At 25.8% G+C, this 22101-nt stretch overlaps 1 protein-coding gene across 1 annotated transcript; it reads left to right on the top strand.

Moving 5' to 3' along the window:
• The first annotated feature begins 97 nt into the window (after window positions 1-97).
• On the top strand, window positions 98-22101 carry LOC129976162 (X-linked retinitis pigmentosa GTPase regulator-like). The gene is made up of 17 exons (XM_056089590.1): window positions 98-215; window positions 1120-1245; window positions 2130-2222; window positions 3036-3098; window positions 3885-4043; window positions 5055-5201; window positions 7482-7643; window positions 10812-10970; window positions 11753-11880; window positions 11959-12084; window positions 12972-13074; window positions 13998-14179; window positions 14399-14518; window positions 15990-16056; window positions 16714-16757; window positions 19429-19509; window positions 21767-22101. Exons 1-17 carry the CDS (start codon window positions 185-187, stop codon window positions 21791-21793), a joined length of 1818 nt encoding a protein of 605 aa, XP_055945565.1. The 5' UTR covers window positions 98-184; the 3' UTR covers window positions 21794-22101.

Here is a 22101-nt window from a genome sequence, read left to right as displayed (position 1 = left end):
AACAAAAAATGACTGAAATAATTATATTGACTAACAATCTCTATAAAACTTTATCAAAACTATGAGATTTTGATAAATAAAACTTCAAATATATGATAACAACTAAAATTTATGTAGCCCCTAAAAAATATAAGAACTTTGTAAACTCTGAATTATTTTGTGTGTAATCGTAATCGCTGTTACTATGGCGGCAGATGTAGACAGTGATGTTCCAGGTAAATAAACAATTGCATGTGTTGCGATATTGTTATCTTAGTGGCAAACACAGAAAAATACGCGAAATGGAAATATTAAATCTTTTTGAACAAAAAAGTTATATTTTGGTACATGAAGTGTTTTTTATTATAAGTAAAATAATTTTTGAAATTTATTGCTCTATGGAAAACGCCCTATTGCTCCAGGAAACATTTTAAGATCGATCTAAAATTTACACTTTGCAGTTCTGTTAGTTACATTATTTAAAGGGAAATAAAATAATATTTTTAAATCAAATTTTACTACATCTTCTTAAATTATTAAAACTTTTATATCAAAATAAACACATGCGTAAGAGGATACGAGGATACTATTATTTTTGGAATTATACCCCTATTTTTTTAAAAAATATATTCATTTTATTACATTTTGAATTTTCAGATTTGAAAATAAAGATGTTCATATTGAATATTATAAAATTAAAGTATCTACCAAAAATCAGTTTTCATTTCTCTTTTATAAAGTATATTAGTAGAACCTTACATAATTTATAAAATTGTAATTTTTAAGATATAAATATAAGAGCTTTGATTAAATTTTGTTTATTTAGATTCTGTAATTAAAAATTTATATTCAGGATTGAATCAATTATATTATAATTAACAATTTTTTTGGTTTTAATTATTATTATTACTATTGGATTGTAAATTTATTTACTATGATTAAAGGAATAATAATATTATTTATTTAAAAATTTAGAAGCTTTCCAGCCTGACACCTAGATAGTTTTAATATTCATTATAATTCTGAGTATAAATATTATAGAAAAACTCCAATAGATGTTTATTAAAGCATTTCTTTTGTCCAACTGCAATAATTAGCAAATGAGAGTGAATGGCATTGTAATAATTCTTTTTGTCAAAGATTGGGGAGCAGCATTTACATTTGGTAGAAGTCGATTTGCTGATAATGTGGCTGGGAAATTTTGGATTAAAAATGATCCAATTCTTCAAGTTGCTTGTGGAGATGAACATACTGCACTTTTGACTGGTAAGTGATTTGTTTTATTTTTTTCTGATTTCTATAAGAACATTTCCTTGGTATACAAATTGGATTATTACATTTTATAATAATACTTTTCTGCTTGTTAATTTTAATTGTGTTCCAGAATTTCTGTCACTCAGAAAATTGATACCATCACCATTTTATTAAACCATAATGAACAGAAAGATTTCGATTATTTAAACGTTATTTATTATTGTGTTTTCCAAGTGTTTCTTATTTTAGGAATGTAACAATATATTTTAGTCCTTTCATCCTAGTTTTTATTTTTCCTGAGCATTTAAATGTGTTTATGAGAACAATACTAATATGAAATTCACAGTTCTAAAAAATCAAATTTAAAGTTTGGACTTGTACTGTTTCTCTAAACTCATTCAAATTAAAAATATACCTGAATCATTGAAGGATGGATAATATAGTACTAATCAGATATTCCATGCACAGCTCTGAACTTATGAAATCAATTTATATATATATATATGTGTGTGTGTGTAAACATAATTTTTTAAGTAGAAGACAGTTTCAAAAACAATGAAGATATGTTGAATTTTTAACTTCATTTTATTTCCATCCTGGGAAGCTTGATTTTTGGACAAGCATTGCGAACAAGGCACATCCGTTCACAGTGCTTAACAAGAGCAGATTAGCGTAAAAGAGAGAGAGAATAGTTATCCCTGGTCTTTTATACTATGAGATTTTGATAGGGATTTATTACATGCGTCAATTGCAGGCAAATATATATATATATATATAAAAGCAGAATTTTTACATTACAGTTGAATAGGTGTGCTCTTCACACTTATTCAACCCTTGAATTTTTTAAAACCTATTTTTTGTCCACATTTTATGACTCTGTTTTACTTTCTTTTAAGCTTCAGGACGTTTATTTACCTTCGGAAACAATGAGTGGGGTCAACTTGGACATGGGCATACAAGAGGAATTTCAAAACCATCTTTTGTTAAAGGTAATTTTTTTTAAATTTAATTTTCTTTGCCATCACTTATTTATTGGTGCATTGTATGGTGCATGAAATTCAAAACAGTAATTTTATATACATATAAAAATATATGTTTGTTATAAAGCATATATAATATGCATTTTATATAATAGAATATGGAATACAGAATTGCATATGAATATTTTTAAAATATGCATTTATTAAATACTTAACCATAAATATAATAGTACCATGCAACCTAGGTATACAAGTTCTGCATTATTGATAATATTAGAATAATTATATAAATTTTATGATTATATACAAAATTAACATTACTAGCCTATGTAATTTGTGAAAGTATATTAAATTACCTTGTATTTAAATTTCCCATTTTTTATATGCTTCATACAAAAAATAAAAAAATGCTTCAAATATAAAATAAATAACTGAATATTGAAGTTGAAAATTTTTAATTCTGTTCATCCATTTTTATATTAAATAGAAAATGGAGTTGATTATTCCTATTGTGAGTTTCTTAGAATTATTATATAGTTTATTGATTAAACTTTTCAGAATTAAGTATTTTTCTATTAATTTGGCTGTAGGTAGAATATATATTCACCAGTCTGCTGAGAAACATTTAGCTTTGATAACTTTGTAGCTTGTACAAGGATTTGTCATGCTTTTTTACCCCTATAATATTAATGGAAAGACATTTCTTTCAAATATTTATGCTTGATAATAAAAGTTATCAAACTAAATGGGGAATAAAGCTCAAAATTTTAAAGAAACTGTATGGAATTTTAATTATAACTGAATACATTTAATATTTTGCAGCACTGAAAGGAGAGAGAGTTACAGTTGTAGCATGTGGGCGATCACATACACTGGTTGCCACTGGTAAGTTTCATGACGAAAATTCTCAAATCTTTGTTCTTTTTGTTTTTTAAAAAATATATTTACTCATCATTATTTTTTAAACATATTTTCTTGAAATGAAATATCTTAGAATACATGCAGATTTTCAGAATTACATTTATGCTTAACCATTTTTATTTGTTTATTATTTGATTCTTCAAAATTTATATGTTATATTTTAATTTAATATTCTTTGGAAAAGTAATTTCTATTTCCGCTTAACCTTTATAATAATAATAAAACATTCAGAAGGATTATATCTGCACACTTTTACATGCTCACATATTATTTATCAAAAATGAAGTGAAACTTTTGAAAAGTGGAATTGATAAAAGATTTGTTGCATATTTTCATATGTGTTCAGAAATGTTTCTCCATTCTAATTCTCTTAAATTATGCTAAATGAATTTTATGTATTCTTCTGTAGCTTACCAGCAGCCAAAATGTTTTCTGTAACTTTTTATTCTAAGATATTTCAAAATGGTCCAAGTATTGCAATTGTATGTTGCAAAATGTAATTTAGTGCATGAAGTTGTGCTGAAACTATCTGGAAGACTTTCAAGTTAAGAAAAAAAAACAAAAACATTTTAATGTTTCCATCTAACAACAATACTATCAATCTTTTGAAAAATCCCTGATTATAATATCATATATTGATTATTTTTATTTTTAATGTTTATTTCAGTTTATCTTATGTTTATTTCAGTTTAGGGTCATCTAATATATCAAATTAATTTAAATCAAACTTATTTCTACATTTAATTGCAGCTGGTGGTCATGTTTATGGGTTTGGATCCAACAGTGAAGGCCAACTGGGGTCAGCTGATGAGCAACCTGTTCATTTGTCTCCTGTTCGAGTTCAGGGTTTAGAAGGAGTTACTATAAAAATGTTGAGTGGAGGGGCTGAACATTCTCTGGCTTTGACTGGTAAATGCATTTTTATTGGATGTTTCTTGCCATTGGCAAATGTTTAAATTTTCTTTTATGAATGTGCACTGCTAAATTAATCTTTGTAGTAATTTGAATTGCAAATAAACTTTTTCTTTAACTTTTTAATTGCTGGCAGAGGATTATACAACTGAAGTATGTTATGAAAATTCTGTTGTTCATTGCATGTCTTTATTAATAAATCTGCAAATATTTCATTTTCACATGTGAACATCAATGTTTTAATTAATTTGTGAAATAAAAGATTAACCAACATAAATATATTCCTGACATATTTGTAAATATTTGGGAAAATTGTTTGTCACTCATCATTTTATTATTTAAAGAATTAATTGCCTTAAATAAGTAAATGTCAAACTGAAACTCAATTTTGGCATGTCTGATATACTTATACATTGTGTAAAATATTACTAATGATAAAAACTAAAACTTATGATGAAGGCTCAGATTTTAGTAAGTTGATAAAAATGTCATTTAATTGTGTGTTGTTTTATATTATTAGATAAACTGGTACATATTTTATGAAGGGAAAAAAATCTGTTTATTTTTATATGATGATTACACACTGTAAAGATGTATTGTGTTACTTTTTTATATTTGTTTATGGAATTATTGAAAGTTTTAAAGCAGATTTTCCTAGTAATGAATTATTAATTTTAAAAAAAATGAAAATGCAAATTGATATTTTTTAAAAATTTTTGTTATATTATTTACTAGAGAACAATTATTAGTTATTTACAATCGAAATAATTGTTCTTCATCTAACATGTATAACACCATTGTTTTATTTTTTATACACACCTTAAGAAAGATTTCAAAATTTGGTTTCATAGTTAACTTGTTATCTAGATCTGTCTCATAGATTTTTTTAATTTATATAATTAAGATAATTTTGTTATGTAATATAAAAGCTTTTTGAATCCAAAAGGGAGGGTATTATAAAATTTTGAAACTTTTTCTTTGTATTAAATATTGTTTTATTTATTTTAGATAAAGGTTCAGTTTATGTGTGGGGAAGTGGTGCTGAGGGACAAATTGGTCCTGAATGTGGAAACATCTTAATTCCCACTGAACTGAATTTAGATTGCAGTATTCTGTGTATATCTGCAGGTTATTATCATTCTGCATTTGTTACAGGTAAGCTTGAGAATGAATGGTATTTATGAGATTTTCATAAAGTATCTAATTAATTATACATTAAAAGAATTGTTAGCTTTTTTTTTACAATCTTGTAGCTTTTTTTCTTCAAAGTAGTCTTCTCCATTTGTCATATTTCCACCAATGATTTTGTCTTTCTTGGAAAAAATTCTGGAACACTTCTTTTAATATGGCATGTAGCTGAGTTTATACATTCTGTATGATGTCTTCCCATGATTAAAATCTAGTTTCTGTAAAAGCTTTTTCAGTTTGTGAAAATATCCAGAAGTCATATGGAGTTATGATGAAAGAGTAGAGAGTACGAAGCATTGGCTGTTTGTGTTTGGCTAGAAAACTTTATGCCAGATACGATAAATTAGCAAATGTTTTATCCTGATGGAATTGTCCATAAGACTCGCATCATCCCAAAGGCAATGCAGTATTCCTTAGTGATCAATGTGCTATGTGGCATGAAGTTGTTATAAACTACACTTGAATGTGTAGAAGACCATCAGCACGATTTTGTCATTGTTGAGGATCTGCCTGCTTTTTTTGACCTTAGAAATTTTGGACGCTGTAATGACTGCAATTTGATTTCTGTTTCATACCTCAAAAACCCACCAGTGATCATTACATTGAGGAAATTGAGGTCATTTTGAATATATTCATAATTTCTTAATCAATCTCCAAATGATGCTATTTCTCCTGATTGTTTGTAACTTTGTTTTTAGTGACTTTTGATGGCTAATCATTATCCAAAATGGAATAAACAAATACAGTGCTGGTGCTTGCTATGCCTGTAAGTACTCTGTTCATGATTCGATGATCCTACATGACCAAGATTTTTATTTGATCAATGGCAGTCTCATTTCTGAATTTTGACAACCTATGAGAAATGTTTTGCACATTGCATGCAACTATGTCTGATATAGTTTTACCCTTTTTTAAAAAAAAAAAATCTGTATGGGGTTCATTGCTTTATCTCTGAAGACATGCTTAGTCTTGCAGAATATTTTTGTGCAAGATTTGTCAACGTTTACATAATGTTTAACACAATAAGTTATTCTTCGAGTTTCTATTGTTCTCCTGTCATAAAAAACAAAAATGTGTAACTGCACTCCTTTACCAACCTATCATTTATCATTTATTGTCTATGCCAGTGATTGACAACTTCCATAAACAGGAAAAAAATCTAGTCATGCACATTAGATGATAATATGCTCAGAATATTTACTTAGTTAATTTATTCTAATTAGTTGAGTGATAAAAAATTTGGTATCAATTTTATGGTCTTCAATTTTTTCTTACATTTTTTTACTGTATTCAAAACATTTTTTTATTAGTTTTGTAATTATTGAAACTTATGAATAAATTAATTGTACATTTTGTCCCTTGATTTAGTAAATGTTATATAATTCTTTATGCATTTAAATGCTTATATTTATTATTAATTTTCTAAAACTAATAATATTAGAATATCTAAAAATGCATGTTTTTAAAAAATTATTTTTATGTTTGTTACCAGTGATAAACTGCATGTGAAAAGCAAATAAAAAATTTAAATGGACATAATTTTTTTTAGATTATTACAACATTTCTAATGATTTTAACTGAAATATTAATAGATTGTTTATAGTATTAATAGATCGGCATATTGTATGTAAACTGTGTCATACAACTTACATAATACAAAACAAAACAAAGTTTAAAATGCGCTAGAGACCAGACTATTGATTATAGTACTATCAAATTTGGCATGTTATTACTTTCCATGATATGAAGGCTCATTAAAAGGCATTTAAAAGTTATTAAATTTTCTTTATTTAAAAATTATTTAAAATTTTAATGTCTTTCATCTGTAGACTTAAAAGATTTTATGCACAAAAACTATTTTTATATTATTTTAAATTAAAAAAAACAAACTTTGCAATCATATCAACTTTATTTTCATGCATTTTTTTCTCCAATTTTTATTAAATTAGAATTAAAAATATTTTAAAATATATTTTATTATAAAATTATTTTTAATAAAATACTAGTTTAATAATTAAATACATTGTTTTATTACTAGGTGAATGGTCATGCACTTTGCAATAATATTAAACTTATTTTTTTTAGCACATTATGGCTGCTGTATATGGAAATTCTATCTAGAAACTACCAAGAACATATTTTAGATGTGAAATAAATATGAGTAAATTATACTTGTAACCTTATCACGCTAATCACTAATGCAAAATTATATAGAAGTATATAAATTTCATTATTTTTTACTTACAGTTGATGGAAAACTGTATACATGTGGTGAAGGTGAATCAGGAAAATTAGGACTCCCTGAACATACACTTAAGAAGAGCCCTCTTAGTGTTCATTGTGTTCCTGCTTTTGACAGAAAAGTTGTATGGGTTTCATGTGGAGGAAATCACACAATAGCTCTGACAGGTAAGTTATATAGTAACCAATCTAAAGTAAGAAAAAGTTTGAAAACGAAACTAAAATGAAAACGAAACAAAACAGTTTCGAAATCGCAACTAAAATTTATTACCTATTTAAACTAAAACCAAAAAGGAACTTCATAGTATTTAGAGAGCGCAATTGCAGCTACTTCTAAAACACAGATGAATTGATACAAAAGTATTAGAATCAAGTTAATAGGAAAAACAAAAATCAAATAAAAATTAAACCAAAAAAAATTATTAAAAAAATATTAAAAAAGAATCCGGCCTGAAGACTTTTTCAAGGGTCACCCTCAGGCAGGGATTCAAATAAAGGGATTTTTTCTGTGAGGACATACAGACATAAGTCTAATAATGATTCCTCGTGACCCGAAAATCCCCTGAAATTATGCTCAAGAGATATACCATTTTAACAGAAAGGAAATACAAAATAACAAATTAGAAAAAAACCACAAAGTAAAAATACAATACAAACAATAACAATAAAAACAAAAACAGCATTAAAATTAAAATTAAAATTAAAAACGAAAAGGCCAGAACATACCATCCAACAGTGAAGGAAACTTTAAACAATCAATTGTGATTTCCTGTTTTTAAAAGTTAACGTTAAATTATGTAAACAGAGGTAGGCACCCAGCGCCATCTATTGAGTGATCCAATATGCAAGTAAAGTTCTATTTTTATTTAAGCCAAAAGATTAATCCCAAACCATACCTTGTTTAATTAAAAAATTGACATTACAGTAATTTCTAGGAAAATCATTTTTAATTAAATTTTTAAGGAGGATATTTGATGCTTCAATATAAGAATTTTTATTATTGCAAACCCTTTTGATCCTGTTAACTTGTGAGAAAATTAGATTTTTGAAAATTTTAGAGTTTAGATTGGAATGGTAGTTACATAGTTTTGTTATTTTAAAGTTGAAATCATCCCTTTTATCGTATATACCAACTATTGTTTTATCATTAGCAATTTCGATTTTTAAATCCAGAAAGGTAGCCTCAAGTTGATTTATATTTGTATCTTTTAGAATTAAATCTTTTGGATAGCAATTAGTAATAATATTAGTATTGTCGAAGTTAATCAAAAGTAGGTCATCAATATATTTGATTTTTGTTTTTCCTATTAACTTGATTCTAATACTTTTGTATATATATATATATATAAATGCAAATTTCTTTGGTATTGTTTTGCTGAGGGCATGAATTGTGGCTCTTTGAGTACATGTATGAAGCAGAAACTAAATTGATACTGAAATTAAAATTACAATCCTATTTGTAAAAAAAAAAAAAAAAAAAAAAAAATGTTTGCTGTCATGACAGTTTTAACTTTTTAGAATTAATACTATTTCCAAATTTGTATTTTATTAGTTGCTATTGAAACTGACCACATTGTAATTGAAAAACATTTTATATTATTATGTGGTTAGTCAGTTTATGTGTCTATTGAAAAAAATGCAAGTATTTAATTTGTGTTATGTATATTCTTGTATCTATATATTCATTGGCTAATCATTTTCCTTTGTCAATTTTTCTAAACATAAATTTAGAAGCCAATTTTTTGATGTTGACTTCGATTCATGCCTAGAATTAACTGGACTTAATTGTTAGACTGGTTATAAACTGGATGCACTGAAATTATATCAGGCAATTCTAACTTTTTGCTCTCTTTAATAAAAAGACTTGAGAGCAATGTTAAGTCTGACTCAAATTAAAAAAGATAAACTTATTTATTTTACGTAATTTCATGTTTCATTATTGTTTTTTTCATGTTTCATACATAATCAAGCATGTTTTGTAATGATTATGTATCTGTTTATTCCTGTATCATAACTGAAACATTTTAAAATAATTCCTTAACTTGATTTCCTATTTTACTTATGTAAATAATAATCATCTAAAAAAAATTTTTTTTAGCCGTGTGTGAATCTGCCTAAGATTAATTTAATCACAGATGCATTGTGGTTCAATTTGATAATTGTGTGCATTATATTTTCATAATACCATTTTTTACTCTTTCCATTTTCATATAAAGGGTGTTTCAAAACTTAGGGTTGTTGGACACAATTAGAGAACCCCAAATCAAAATGCAAAGCATATTTGGAATTACTTTCTATTTGTGAACTGATAGAGAGTGCTTTCCAGCCGCAGTTTGTCTCGTATGAATGTTAATGAATATGAATATGATAACTTGAGTAATTTTGATTTGATATGAACTTGCGATTAACTAGTTGTATGATGTGTAAAATTCTAAGCAAAAGTAATGGATTGGACACCCAATTCGAAAGGGTGAAACTAGAAAGAGAGGAGTGTAACTTTAATTTCCCCATGATTCTCTTATTACTGAAGCTAGAAATTGGATGAATTATTATTTCAACATAATGAACAACATTTGTTTGGAAAGTATTCAACTACTTGTATGTACCTAGAAATTATAGACTGAAAGGTTTTTAACTACCAATTTATCTGCTTTGTATTTAACTTTGTAACAGTTTATTGAAAGTTTCCATGAGTTGTATTTCAAAAATTACTAATGCAATTGGTACAGGGAAGTGAAATTTCCTTTCCCTTCTAACTCTGCAAATGGGGGGGGGGGGAGTTGAAATCTAGTTTAGGATGCCACTTAACTCTGACAGGAATGCCAACAATGTGAAATCACTAGAATCAGAAATCAAGATGGCTGATAGTACTATCAACTGTGACTTAATATTGTTAGTTCCTAGGCAAGGTTGATTAATACAACCTATTTTATTTATTGAAAAATTAAAATATATTGAATATTGAAAATATATAAAATAGATTGATTGGCATAAACTATTTTATTTATTGAAAATAAATAAAAATATTTTATAAAGCTTTGGGTGATATGTTTTACTACCAGTAAAATAAACTTTAATATAATATTTTCAAAGCACCAGAAGATGATGGAACATTTCTTTTGATCAGTAATATGCATGCTATAATAAATTGAAATATATGGACATCAGTTTAGTTATTTATTCATTAATTTTGTAAATAATTTAATTTAATCATGCATTTTCTGAGATTACAGTTTGTTTTGAAATTGAATAATGCTCTTATATTCCTCATATATTAAAATAAAATCACGAGTTTTGTCAATATATTAAATGTACTTGTTATTTAAAAAAAAACAGCTGATGGCAAAGCATACAGTTTTGGAAATGGTTATGACGGGCAGCTAGGTTTAGGCTCTCGACTTCTGGATGTTTCAACTCCTCATCAAATTGTTTTCCTAGAAAATGTTAAAGTTGCTAGAGTTAGTTGTGGAGAAAACCATTCTGCCTTTTTGACTGGTAATTATAAATATTTTCATTGAAAATTTTTATTATTATTATTTTTAATTTACTCATTTTATTTCACTTTTAAAAATTTCAAATTTTACAAATTCTTTTGAATTCTCATTAATGGGATTTGATACCAGTATGCATTTTTATTTATATTTTTAAGGAAATCGCTTTATTTTTAAATATTAATTATATGTTAAAATTAGAATAAATGTATTTTTAAAAAGATTGATCACTATTGATATGTGCTAACATAATGTTGTTTCAAGTAAATGGTCAGTGAATATTTGCAAAATCAAGCTTGTTCAGGTTTGCTCTTGCTGTTTGGGAAGTGGAAATAAATTTCTGTTTATATTTATTTCATTGTGCTGTATTTAAAAAAAAAATTGCACCAATAAAAGTAACAATATGCGAAAAAATATAGAAATAACATTAAAGTTCTTTAAGCAATAAAAAATAAATGGAAAGCCAACTGTTCTTCATTTTTTAACTCTTGAAGCATCTTTTAACCAAATAAATTTAATCATTTCTAAATACACATCAGAAATGGGCAATAAAGAATTAGGACAAAGAATTATCCTTATTTTTATACTGATGGATAGATGATTTGGAGAGACAGTTTTCAATTTGATAGACACTATTCACGGATTTTATTGTATATTGGAAGTTTAAATTTATTTGAGAACTATGCACAACATGGTAATCAACTGCACATCCAAATTAAACGTGCTGTAACAATTTGTATTCATATAATATAAACTTGAATTTCAATTTCATTATTTTTATTGTAGACAAAGGACAGCTCTATACATGTGGAAATGGAAGACATGGGAAATTAGGTCTATTTGGTATTGATGACAATTCAACTCAGTTTGTGCCTACATTAGTTACAAGATTTAATGGCTTTCAAGTGCAGCAAGTTAGTTTTAGCATTTGCACATTTTAATTATATATTCATTCAAATTTATATTAGATTATAAAATGCTAATATTTTTAGGTTGCTTGTGGTGGATGTCATACTCTTGTATTGGCTGTTAAACTAGAGAAGGTTTTCAATCCAAATACTAGTCCTTCTCAGCCTGAAGAGAGCAGCTCAGCTAGAGAAAGAAGACGACAAAAATGTGTGCGTTTTGGTTAATGCCTGTTCTCTTGTAACCTGCACCTGATAAATTTGTTGCATGCTTTGTTGGTAAATTTGCTGATTGTCTTTTAGTATTATTTAACTTTGTAATTGTTATGTATTAGGAGATTGTTCCCATAGCTGTTATCCTGTTAATAATAGTTTAGTTAATATGCAATAATGGTCTCAGATACACAATTTCACATATTAACTAAAATTGCAGAACAGAATCTCATTCAAAAGGGCCAAGAACTTCAGAAATATATATAATAATGTTGGTAATGCAGTTTAAATATAAATGTATGGCTCACAGAGAAACTTAATAATACCATATCTTCATACTATAAATGTCATAACAAAATTTTTGTAATGTCATTTATGATATTCTGATGCTGTAATTTTCTGTTTATGTCATCTGTTCTGTTTATTACATATATTAATAATTTTTTTGAAATGAAATAAAATTTAATATCAACACAATTTAAAATTCTTTATCAAATATTTTTGACTTTATCCATTCAAGTACTTATTTGCTTAGAATTTTTTTCCCTTACGTAAAGTTTCTGTTTATAATGTATGTTACATGCTATGCAAGTTAGTAAGTGATGAAACAACTAAATGAGAACAATTGTAAATATAAGAAATTCTTACTTTTCTAAGAAAAAAATATTTTTAATATAAGTATTATGTAATGTTTAAGAATTAGTATAAATGCAAGCTTTAAAATTTATTTAAAATTTCTGGAATTTATATCTGTTATCTTTTGAATTGAATGTTATCTGAAAGTAGTCTCCGTAGTCTCTTAACTTTAGTTAATAAAATAAGCTCAATTTATATTCATGAAAATTAATTTTATCTGTGTTTTATTTAATTTTGCTTATTTTTTATAGGCAAAGTTCCCTACCTTACCACCAATTACCAGTAATAAAAATGAAACTCTATCTCCAGTTTTGAAAGCAGAGTATCGACAGAAAGTTCCCACTTTATCCAAAGGTATAAATTTAATTCTATACCCTTAATTTATAGTTATTTTTAAAAGATATTTCATAAATAATGAACCAATGAATAGGAAACAATGAAGCTCAAAAACATTTTGCTAAAGTTTTTGAGACATTTAAGAGCATGAATCTTGTAAATGCTTGACACTTTAAGAATTATTTGTGTACCTCAACTATCATGCAAGTATGACTTGGATCGGTATATCACAAACTTTTCTTCATTTAATCAAGCTCTGAAGGTAGAAGCTCTTGACAGTGGAGGAATAACTTGAATTGGCCATATGTGAGTGAATATTGCCATAGAAGGGAACAGCATTGGTGAAAAACTGTCTTGTTCATTTCAAATTGATTGTTCAGAGCATTGAAACCAATGTTAACAATTCTTCCTTTCTTGATTCCACACTTTTGACTTCTATTGCTCTGTGTTATTAGCTCACCTGAAGTTTGGTGGATGCATATTCAGTTGAACACTCTTTTGTTTACTAGAAGATGTGCCCTTCTAGAGAGGCTGTTATTCTGTTAACGATATCCAAGATCTGATTGTCATACATGATCTAATAAAAGTTATAACAGGAAATCTTATGTATATTGGAAGAGTGTTTAAGAAATTTAAGAAGAAAAATATTAATTGTACATTGTGACATTAAAAGTAACTGTCAGAATTCTAAGTACTAAAAAGTTTCATTAACATTCACTTCACTAGTGATCATTAAAAATGGAATGAAACAAATATTGAGCTGATGCAGAAAGATGCAATGCTATATTTAAAAATAGAATGTCAGTGTCTTGTGTTAATTTTTGACTTACTGTTTATTGGAAACCGTTTATAATTTCATATGTTATTGGGAATTTTATATTTTAATTTTCAAACTGATTAATGATGTAATTGTTTATTTATTGTTATTTTTTTCTTTATAGGTGCTGTATGGTATGTACCTCTAAATACATCTTCTGATCAGAATGCATCTGATGAGGAAGATGAAGTATTGACTGGTATGGATCCTGAATCTTTGCTCAATGAAGTAGAAAGAGATGAAAGTATCAGGCATGTAGACAGTGATGTTGATTCTGACAGTTCTGAATGTTCTGAATTGAACAGAGTAAGTGGGAATATATTGTTTGTTTGATTCATTTTCAATTTAGGTTTAAAATAAAGAATGTTTTTGTTGCTTTCTACTTTATTCTTAGGTATTAAAAAAGATGAAAATTGTTTATTATGAATGCAAATAACAAAGTAATGATATTTACTTAAGTATATTTTAAAAAATGGTTTTTGTAGACATGTTTTATTTAATATAATATTATTTTATTTGGAATAGACCCATACTTTGATAAGAATAGACAACATGATATTGATTCGCCCGACAATACCAGATATTAATTCTTCATCTAGTAAACATGCCAATGTACACGAAACTTCTATGCCTAAAAATGAAACAGTAAGTAAATTTAAACTTGGTCCCTTTTAGTTTGCCAATTATCACATTTGTACTTTTAATAAAAATATTTTGTTTTGAAATACTTTTATTTTATTATTAGTTCAAATTAACATGTTTATCTTATCTAGTAAAATTATATTTTTCTTCTTATTTGTTCCCATTAATTTCAACATTTTCTTGAATGAATTTATGAAGAATTGAAATTATATTAAACAATAATTGAATATGTCCAAATATTTTCAATATTTAGTAAAAAGTAACATGTTTATATTATCCTGAAATATTAATATATTTTCATTCACATTTGATGTCAATAATTTGAGTATTTTCTTTAATGAATTGAAGAAAAATTAAAATTATATCAAATAATAATTATTTATTAAAATATTTGCTATAGTTGAAGTTATCATTTTTACTTTCTCACATGCAAAGTATACTAAGAGTAAAGTAAATTATAAAAAAGATTATAATCATCAAAAGAAAAAAGAAAATGTACTTGAGATTTTTTGGAAATCTCTATGTTTTAGTTCTGCACAAGTCCAAAAAGCACATTTTGGAAATGATGTTTTTGTGATCCTTTCAAATCCAGAACTCTCTGAGCTTGATAGATGAAATGTGGTATGTTGTTTGTCCCAAAGTATTTTGTAACTCTCCTAAGGCTAAGGGGACAAAATTTTGTATATAGTTTCAACATCTAAAATATAGATCATTGTAAAATTTTGAACCAAATCTGCAAATAGATTGATTGTCCCTTGATCCATATTTTTGCATGCATGTAAACATGATAACTAAAAAATGCAACAACTTGGATCGATGAAATTTGGTATCTAATTTTAGAATCAAGGAGTTAAAGTATTTTTATTTCTGTTTGCTTTTGAATGCCTATACTAAAAAAATCTATAGATTTGAAAAAAGAATTGGTATGTTTATTTCATTACTAAAATTGTGGTTCTTTATCGAATTTTGGTTTCAGCCAATATCAAAAAGAATACCCAAAATGCTCACCTTTCTTAACAATACTATGGAAGGGGGCAACTCAGAAGTTGTCCTTGTCATCTGACCACGGTTCAAAATTATGAACCCTAGTGTTATTTTAAAACGGGATGTTAATATAACTAAACTACAATACTATGAAGTACAAAACTTTCATGCCCTGGTTTCTGAAAATAAAATTTTCAGCACCTACGGCGTTCATACTTTATCCAAATCCATGATTTTTGTGCATGGGAAGTAAGGAAAGTACCTTTTTTGCTTAATAACAAATGTGTTTATAAATACAAATAATAATCTGAATATTATAGAATGTTTAAATTAAAATCATATATATTACTTATTAAAAGAATCTGTATTACTTATGATTACAAATAGAGTATAATCTATATTACTCTATTATCTTTATATTACTTGTGAAAAGAATTCTAAGAAATCATCATTTTTTCTGGAAATATACGCAATATTTTCTTTTCTTTAGAATACCACAGATGAAGGCACAGTTGACTCTGAAGTAATATCTGAAGTTGAAAATCTCAATATAAAAGGTATTGTTTAAAATTTATAAAAAAATTGGTGATAAAATATTAAAACCAAGTTCCAGCCTTTTTACTTTTCTGTGTAAAATTTTATTATCATTTAACCTTTTCTGTGTAAAATTGTTGGCAGTTTTTAATTGTTAATTATAATAACAAATGTTGCTAATAATTCTAAACATTTTTCATTGATATAAATTACTATAAACAAAATTATTTGGAATCATTCTACTTAAGTTTCAGGATAAACTAAAACTACCAAAATAATGAGTTTTATTTAGGAACATATAGACAGAAACATTTTGTACCCATATTTATATTATTCACATATATATTCCATATTTATTATTTAGCCATAATTTTGTCAGTCATAGTGTAAATAGAAGGACTTGTACAGTTATCCTGAAATGCAACTCATTTTGTAGATGGGACATTTGATAGAAATTTGTATTCACAGGAAGATTTTTAAAGATTTTCAAGTATTTCATCATGAACTTTTTGCACTTTTGTACAGAAAGTTTTACAAAACTGGAACTTTCACCTTCACTATTCTTTTAATTAATTAATTCTATATAGATATTGTTTTTCAATTAGATAGCTATAATATTAAAAAAAAATCTGCATTTCTTCAAAGCATTTAAAAATATGTTTTGTTCTTTTCTATTTTAGATTCAAATGCTGTAACTCCTTTATCTAAAGAACTCTCTTCAGAAGTAAGTACAACTTATTTTACTTAAGTATATTCTTATTGCAATGAATGCATTTTTTTTTCTTTTTTATATGAAATAAGGGAACTATGCAGACTCCCCCCCACACTTGATTCTTAAACCCATAAAATATTTTTATTAAAATTTATTTAGATTAGATGTTAATTTTCAAACTTGTATTGAAAAAGAGAAATATGAACATTTAATGAATTTTTGCTGTTATCCTTTTTCTATATAACAAAATACTTACGAAATGCTTTAAGCAGTATAGAACTAATTATGAATTTTTAAAAAATGTGGAAGATTTTGTAAGAAGGAATATTCTGTATTGTAATATATTTTTTTAAATAATGATATTTTAAATGATTATTTCTTTTATTTTCTTTAATTCTTTTTAATTTATTTAATTCTTTTTAATTTATTTAATTCTTTTATTTTATTTTTGATCTTATATAAGAACATTACTTTTTAGAATTAAAGATATATAATATGTACTCACCTGATTGAAGTTTCCAAATTTAGCACCTAAGAATTCAATATACTAGGTGAAGGATGAATGAATGAAAGTGTTCTGACATTCCAAAAAAGACATATATTTTAAATAGTTTGTATTATATAAAAAGTGTAAAACTCCTGCAAAATAAATTTTAAATACAAATATGACACATTGCCATAGGAACTCGGATTTCAGCATTTTTGGAATCGAATTTTATCATTTTTGAGATTGATTAATTTTTTTTAATGTAATATTTCTGCAGTATATTTATTATCTCAAATACTTTACATAAAAATTTATTTATTTTATTTTTCAATTAATCATATTATAGAGAAGTTAGGGATTAACTGTAACAGGATAAATTGTGGCATGCACTTTATATAGTGAATAAAAAATATTTGATCAAAAATTTTATTAAAAATGATTTTTATGACTGAACCTATTAAATAAGGCTCTGCCAAAAAAGGTAATGAAAAAATGACTATATGTGTGCCATCTTAGCTCATTAATAATAAATAAAATATTTCTTAAATGTTTTATTTATAACAAATTAATTGATCTTATAAAAAAGTCTGTACTCATTTATTTTGCCTATGTATTAGGTTATAAAATTATCAGTTTCAATTTTTTTTAATAAGTGCAATATTAGTTTATTAATCAATATAAATATTTGAAATCATACGATGGAATTTCCCTTGTATTTCGATTTGTGTAATTAGACTTTCTGCTTTAATGCCAAATATTTTATTCTTGTTAAAGCAATTCAAGTACAGTTCCAGATTGAAAGGAAGAAAAATAAATTATTATTTACCTAGAAATTACAGAGTAGAAAGGAAGCATACATATTTAAGCAGATATTATCCAATCACATTATTAAAAAATGTCTAACTGAAGTATATAATTGCATCACTTATCAGAAAGATTAACAGAGGAAATGAAAGGGAATACAGAACAGATAATAAATTTGAATGATTCTATCTAGTTATTTTCTCCCTTTAGAATAAGAAACTATAGAAGGAAATCTTCAAAAAGCTGATAAATATATGAGCTATAATCGAAGACTTAGCAAAAAATATTAAGCATCAGAAATGCAGCTGTTATTCAATATTTATCACATGGCTATGTATAGATATATTAAAAAGAAAAAGCGAAAAGGTCCTCTTTTGGTTGGATAGTCAAAATAAATGTTAGTATTTACATATGTAGAAAAAGAAAAAAATACCTTCTTATTTGGTGAAATGGTCGGATATTTACTTTGGATTTCTTCCACTGGAAGTAAGAAAGCTGGCCTATTGAAATGCTGTAAGCATTGACATGCAAAATTTGTCTTTTTGCATTAAAATGGAATGATTTATCAACCCTAATGATGACGAATGAATATAATACATAATTTTCAAATTTGTGAAAGGTAATGATTTGCCATCTGTTTGGTACAATTGAGATTCAGTTAAAGAATAACTTTTATATTAATTTTTTAATAATTTAATTATTCTTTTTCCTATAAGAGACTTGATATCATTCATTGTCTTTGCCAGGTAATAATAATTAACAAATGTCTTTTTTATTTCAATTACTAGAAGAATATTAATGAAAAAAATATTTTTAACAACTATTGTTTTTATTGTTATAACTCTCCCCAGGAGCGTTGTTAGTTGTAACCACTAATTTGTTTTGAAAAAATATTTATTGTGCTAAAATCATTAAAAGTGTCAAATGTTTATGTTTTTTTCTTTTCTTTTGTATACGATGAATGAATAGTTATATATATATATATATAAAAACAGTTATAAGTAAGAAATCTTTAAAAATTGAATATTTTCATTTTTAAAAATCAAATTCCTTTTTTTTAAAAAATTGAAACTTTTTTTCAAACATTGTTATAACTAGTCCCACCCCACCCTTACTTCTTGTTTATGCATTAATTAGTTGGGACAGTTCATTATTTTATGCCATTCATCTTTCTTTTTTGTTTCAATTTTGTAACATGTTTAATATGAATATCCCTTAATAATTTAAAACGAGGTATTCAGCCACTTGAATACTGTGTGTTAATTTTTCATATAAACTTTGAACTTTCAAAATACTTAACATAATAAATGTGAAATAAATTTTGTAGCTGTAATTTTTTTTTAGTTTATTACAATGAATCAAGATATATTTGTGGCTATTTTTATTATTTAGGAAACACAAGTAAAAAGCCATTTTTACGATAATGAGATTTTAGAAACTAAAGCAGCCTCTATTAGCTCAAAAGAAAGTAAGGTAAGAAATATTAAAAACATTGTCTTTGTGTATGATAAACTTCAATACATTTTAAAATTAGACATTTTTGATAATGGTTAATAATGTAGTCAGAATTTGAAACTGAAATTTTTTTTTATGTTTAAAAATGCACACAAATTGGGGGTGTAGGTGGAAATTTATTAATAATTAAAACTAATTTTTACCTTTCAATGTATTTGAAGTATATAAAAAGAAAGGTTTTAATAAATCTCCACACTTTAGAATTTCCCTGATCTAAGAGAGGAATGATCTATTTATAGATACAATGACTTAAAAATGCAATGAGATAGATGGATGTTTGTGGTTTTTACTCCAAAATTGTGTCAGTCTATCAATTTTTAAATTAAATTTATTCCTGATAAATCTATCCATGTTTGATCCTAATTGTGCATAAGTGCATAGATATAAATGAATTTAATTTAGCATATGACTTCATCCTCAGAAATGTCGACATGTGCTTAAACTGAATACATTAAATGCTGTCAGTTCATCCATCTGTGTGTATTTGAATACAAGAACATGATTCAATAATAATTATTAATATTTAATAAATAATATAACTGTCTAAAAATAAAGTTTATTAAATTTTATAATCAATTTGTCTAATTATTAAAGTAGATGAATAATTCATTTTAACATTAAAAGTGCTACATGAAAGAGTGAACAAGAATATTCTGATATTTTGCAGCAAACAAAACAACATAATTAAAACAAGAAGTCAGTCTCATCTTTTCACTCTGACTTACAAAGGAACAAATGATCGTAATTTCAACAATAAAAACAGAATTGATGAAATAACATACCTGTTAATAATAATGAATAACAATCTTATTTCAAAATGATAATAGAATGGTCTAGAAAATATGGAAACCTTTTTTCTCAATGCATGATTTTCAGACTGGAAGTTATAGGTATTCATGGCTGTGCATTTCAGAGGAAGAAAGAAAAATAGTAAAAGCAAGAATATCAGATATGTTGATTATAAAAAGACATCTCTCTATATAAATACATATTACCAATTATAGTTTTGTTACTATGATTAAAACATTAAAAATCCAACCTTCTACTATTACGGAATGGTAATATTTGATATCTGAACTTTTTATGGTTTGAATTAATGCAAACAAATTTTAAAGCTAGAAACAAAACATTTTGTTGAATTACTATGTTAAAAAATTAATTAATGTATTATAGGCATTATTCATATTTTATTTTGCTACAAGTGCATATTTGGTACCAGAAAGTGAGAAAAACGCAAGTTTTTATATAACAGGTTAAAAAATGGAATACCTCTATTAAATTAATTATTGCTTTAATGGAGTTATTTTATTGTTCTAAACTAAAACTAGAGATTTTTTTAATGGGAAATTATGTATTAGAATATATGTTTATAGAAGCATATTCTAATTTTCAAGGAATAAAAATAATGTTCTGGACAATATCTGTACTAATAATATAGATTAACGTGTATGTTAGTGCCGTGTAGGCTGGACCATTTGACCTGCAGCTCCCAAATTCGACACATATATACCTTGAAGGGTGGGAATGTGCACCTTTGAATTTTAGTTAATTAAAAATTAAGCTGAATGTTGATGTTTTCCATAATAACTTTTGAAAATATTAGTACACAAAAATAAATTTTATGCCATTTTAAATTTAAAAAAATTGTGTTGTAATGAAACTTATGTAACAATATTCACCTTTCCCCCCAATTTTGGCAATTTTTTTAAAAGAATATTTTTATGTAATTTCCAACAATGGATTACATTATTGCTCTGAAATCCAAGCCATTTTTATTATTTCACTAAAGATTTTATCCCCTGATTTTTTTTTCTCATTTTTGAAAACTAAAGAAAGATCCTGTATAATACCTGTGTAATTTACAAAACAACTAAGAAAAATTGTAAGTTATTATATTGCGAAATTTAGAAGAAAGATTAGCCAGTCATTTACATTTTAAGTAACTCTGTTTTCATGTAACTGGTTTCCATTAGAAAAATCAGCATATACAATGAATAGAACATATATGAATAATATAACACAGCTTTAATGAGTGACAATTTAGAGGGTTCATGTTCATGAAATTATATATAATAATATAACCGAAATGAAATATAACCAGCATTCTGCATAAATCAGCTGATTACCATACACAACTAATAATAAATGACGATGTTGATACTTGTTTGAGTTAAAGAAATATTCATTTCTATTAATTAGATTTTGTTTATTGCAGTCATCAAAAGCTTGTGTGATTCTATGAACCTGTTCCTGAAAATGCTTTTGGACATGGAAATTAATTTACAGTTAGTTGTGTTTCAATGAAGTGTGAAAATGCTTTAAAAAATATTTTGCATAAATCTGAAATGTTTGAATTTTTGAAGCATTGAAATGCAAGCGTATTTTTTTATAACTTTTTAAATTCTTAACTGTATGCTGATTTCAAATTTCATTTTAAAAGTGTTATAGATATATTAAGTATTACAATTTTAATATTTAAATTTCAAAAGCAATATATTACACCTTTTTTAAAAGTATAGTTCATTAAGATTGATTAAAACATGTTTTGTA

This window comes from Argiope bruennichi, chromosome 7, assembly GCF_947563725.1.
Source record: "Argiope bruennichi chromosome 7, qqArgBrue1.1, whole genome shotgun sequence".
Taxonomy (NCBI): Eukaryota; Metazoa; Arthropoda; class Arachnida; order Araneae; family Araneidae; genus Argiope; species Argiope bruennichi.
This window is presented reverse-complemented; position numbering and strand designations above follow the sequence as displayed.

Bases quoted from the DNA above. Each gene is read 5' to 3' on its own strand.
- LOC129976162 (XM_056089590.1), top strand. From the start codon at position 185: ATGGCGGCAGATGTAGACAGTGATGTTCCAG. The intron at 3,099-3,884 runs GTAAGTTTCATG...ATTTAATTGCAG, and splicing joins ACATACACTGGTTGCCACTG to CTGGTGGTCATGTTTATGGG. The intron at 16,758-19,428 runs GTAAGTACAACT...TTTATTATTTAG, and splicing joins CTAAAGAACTCTCTTCAGAA to GAAACACAAGTAAAAAGCCA.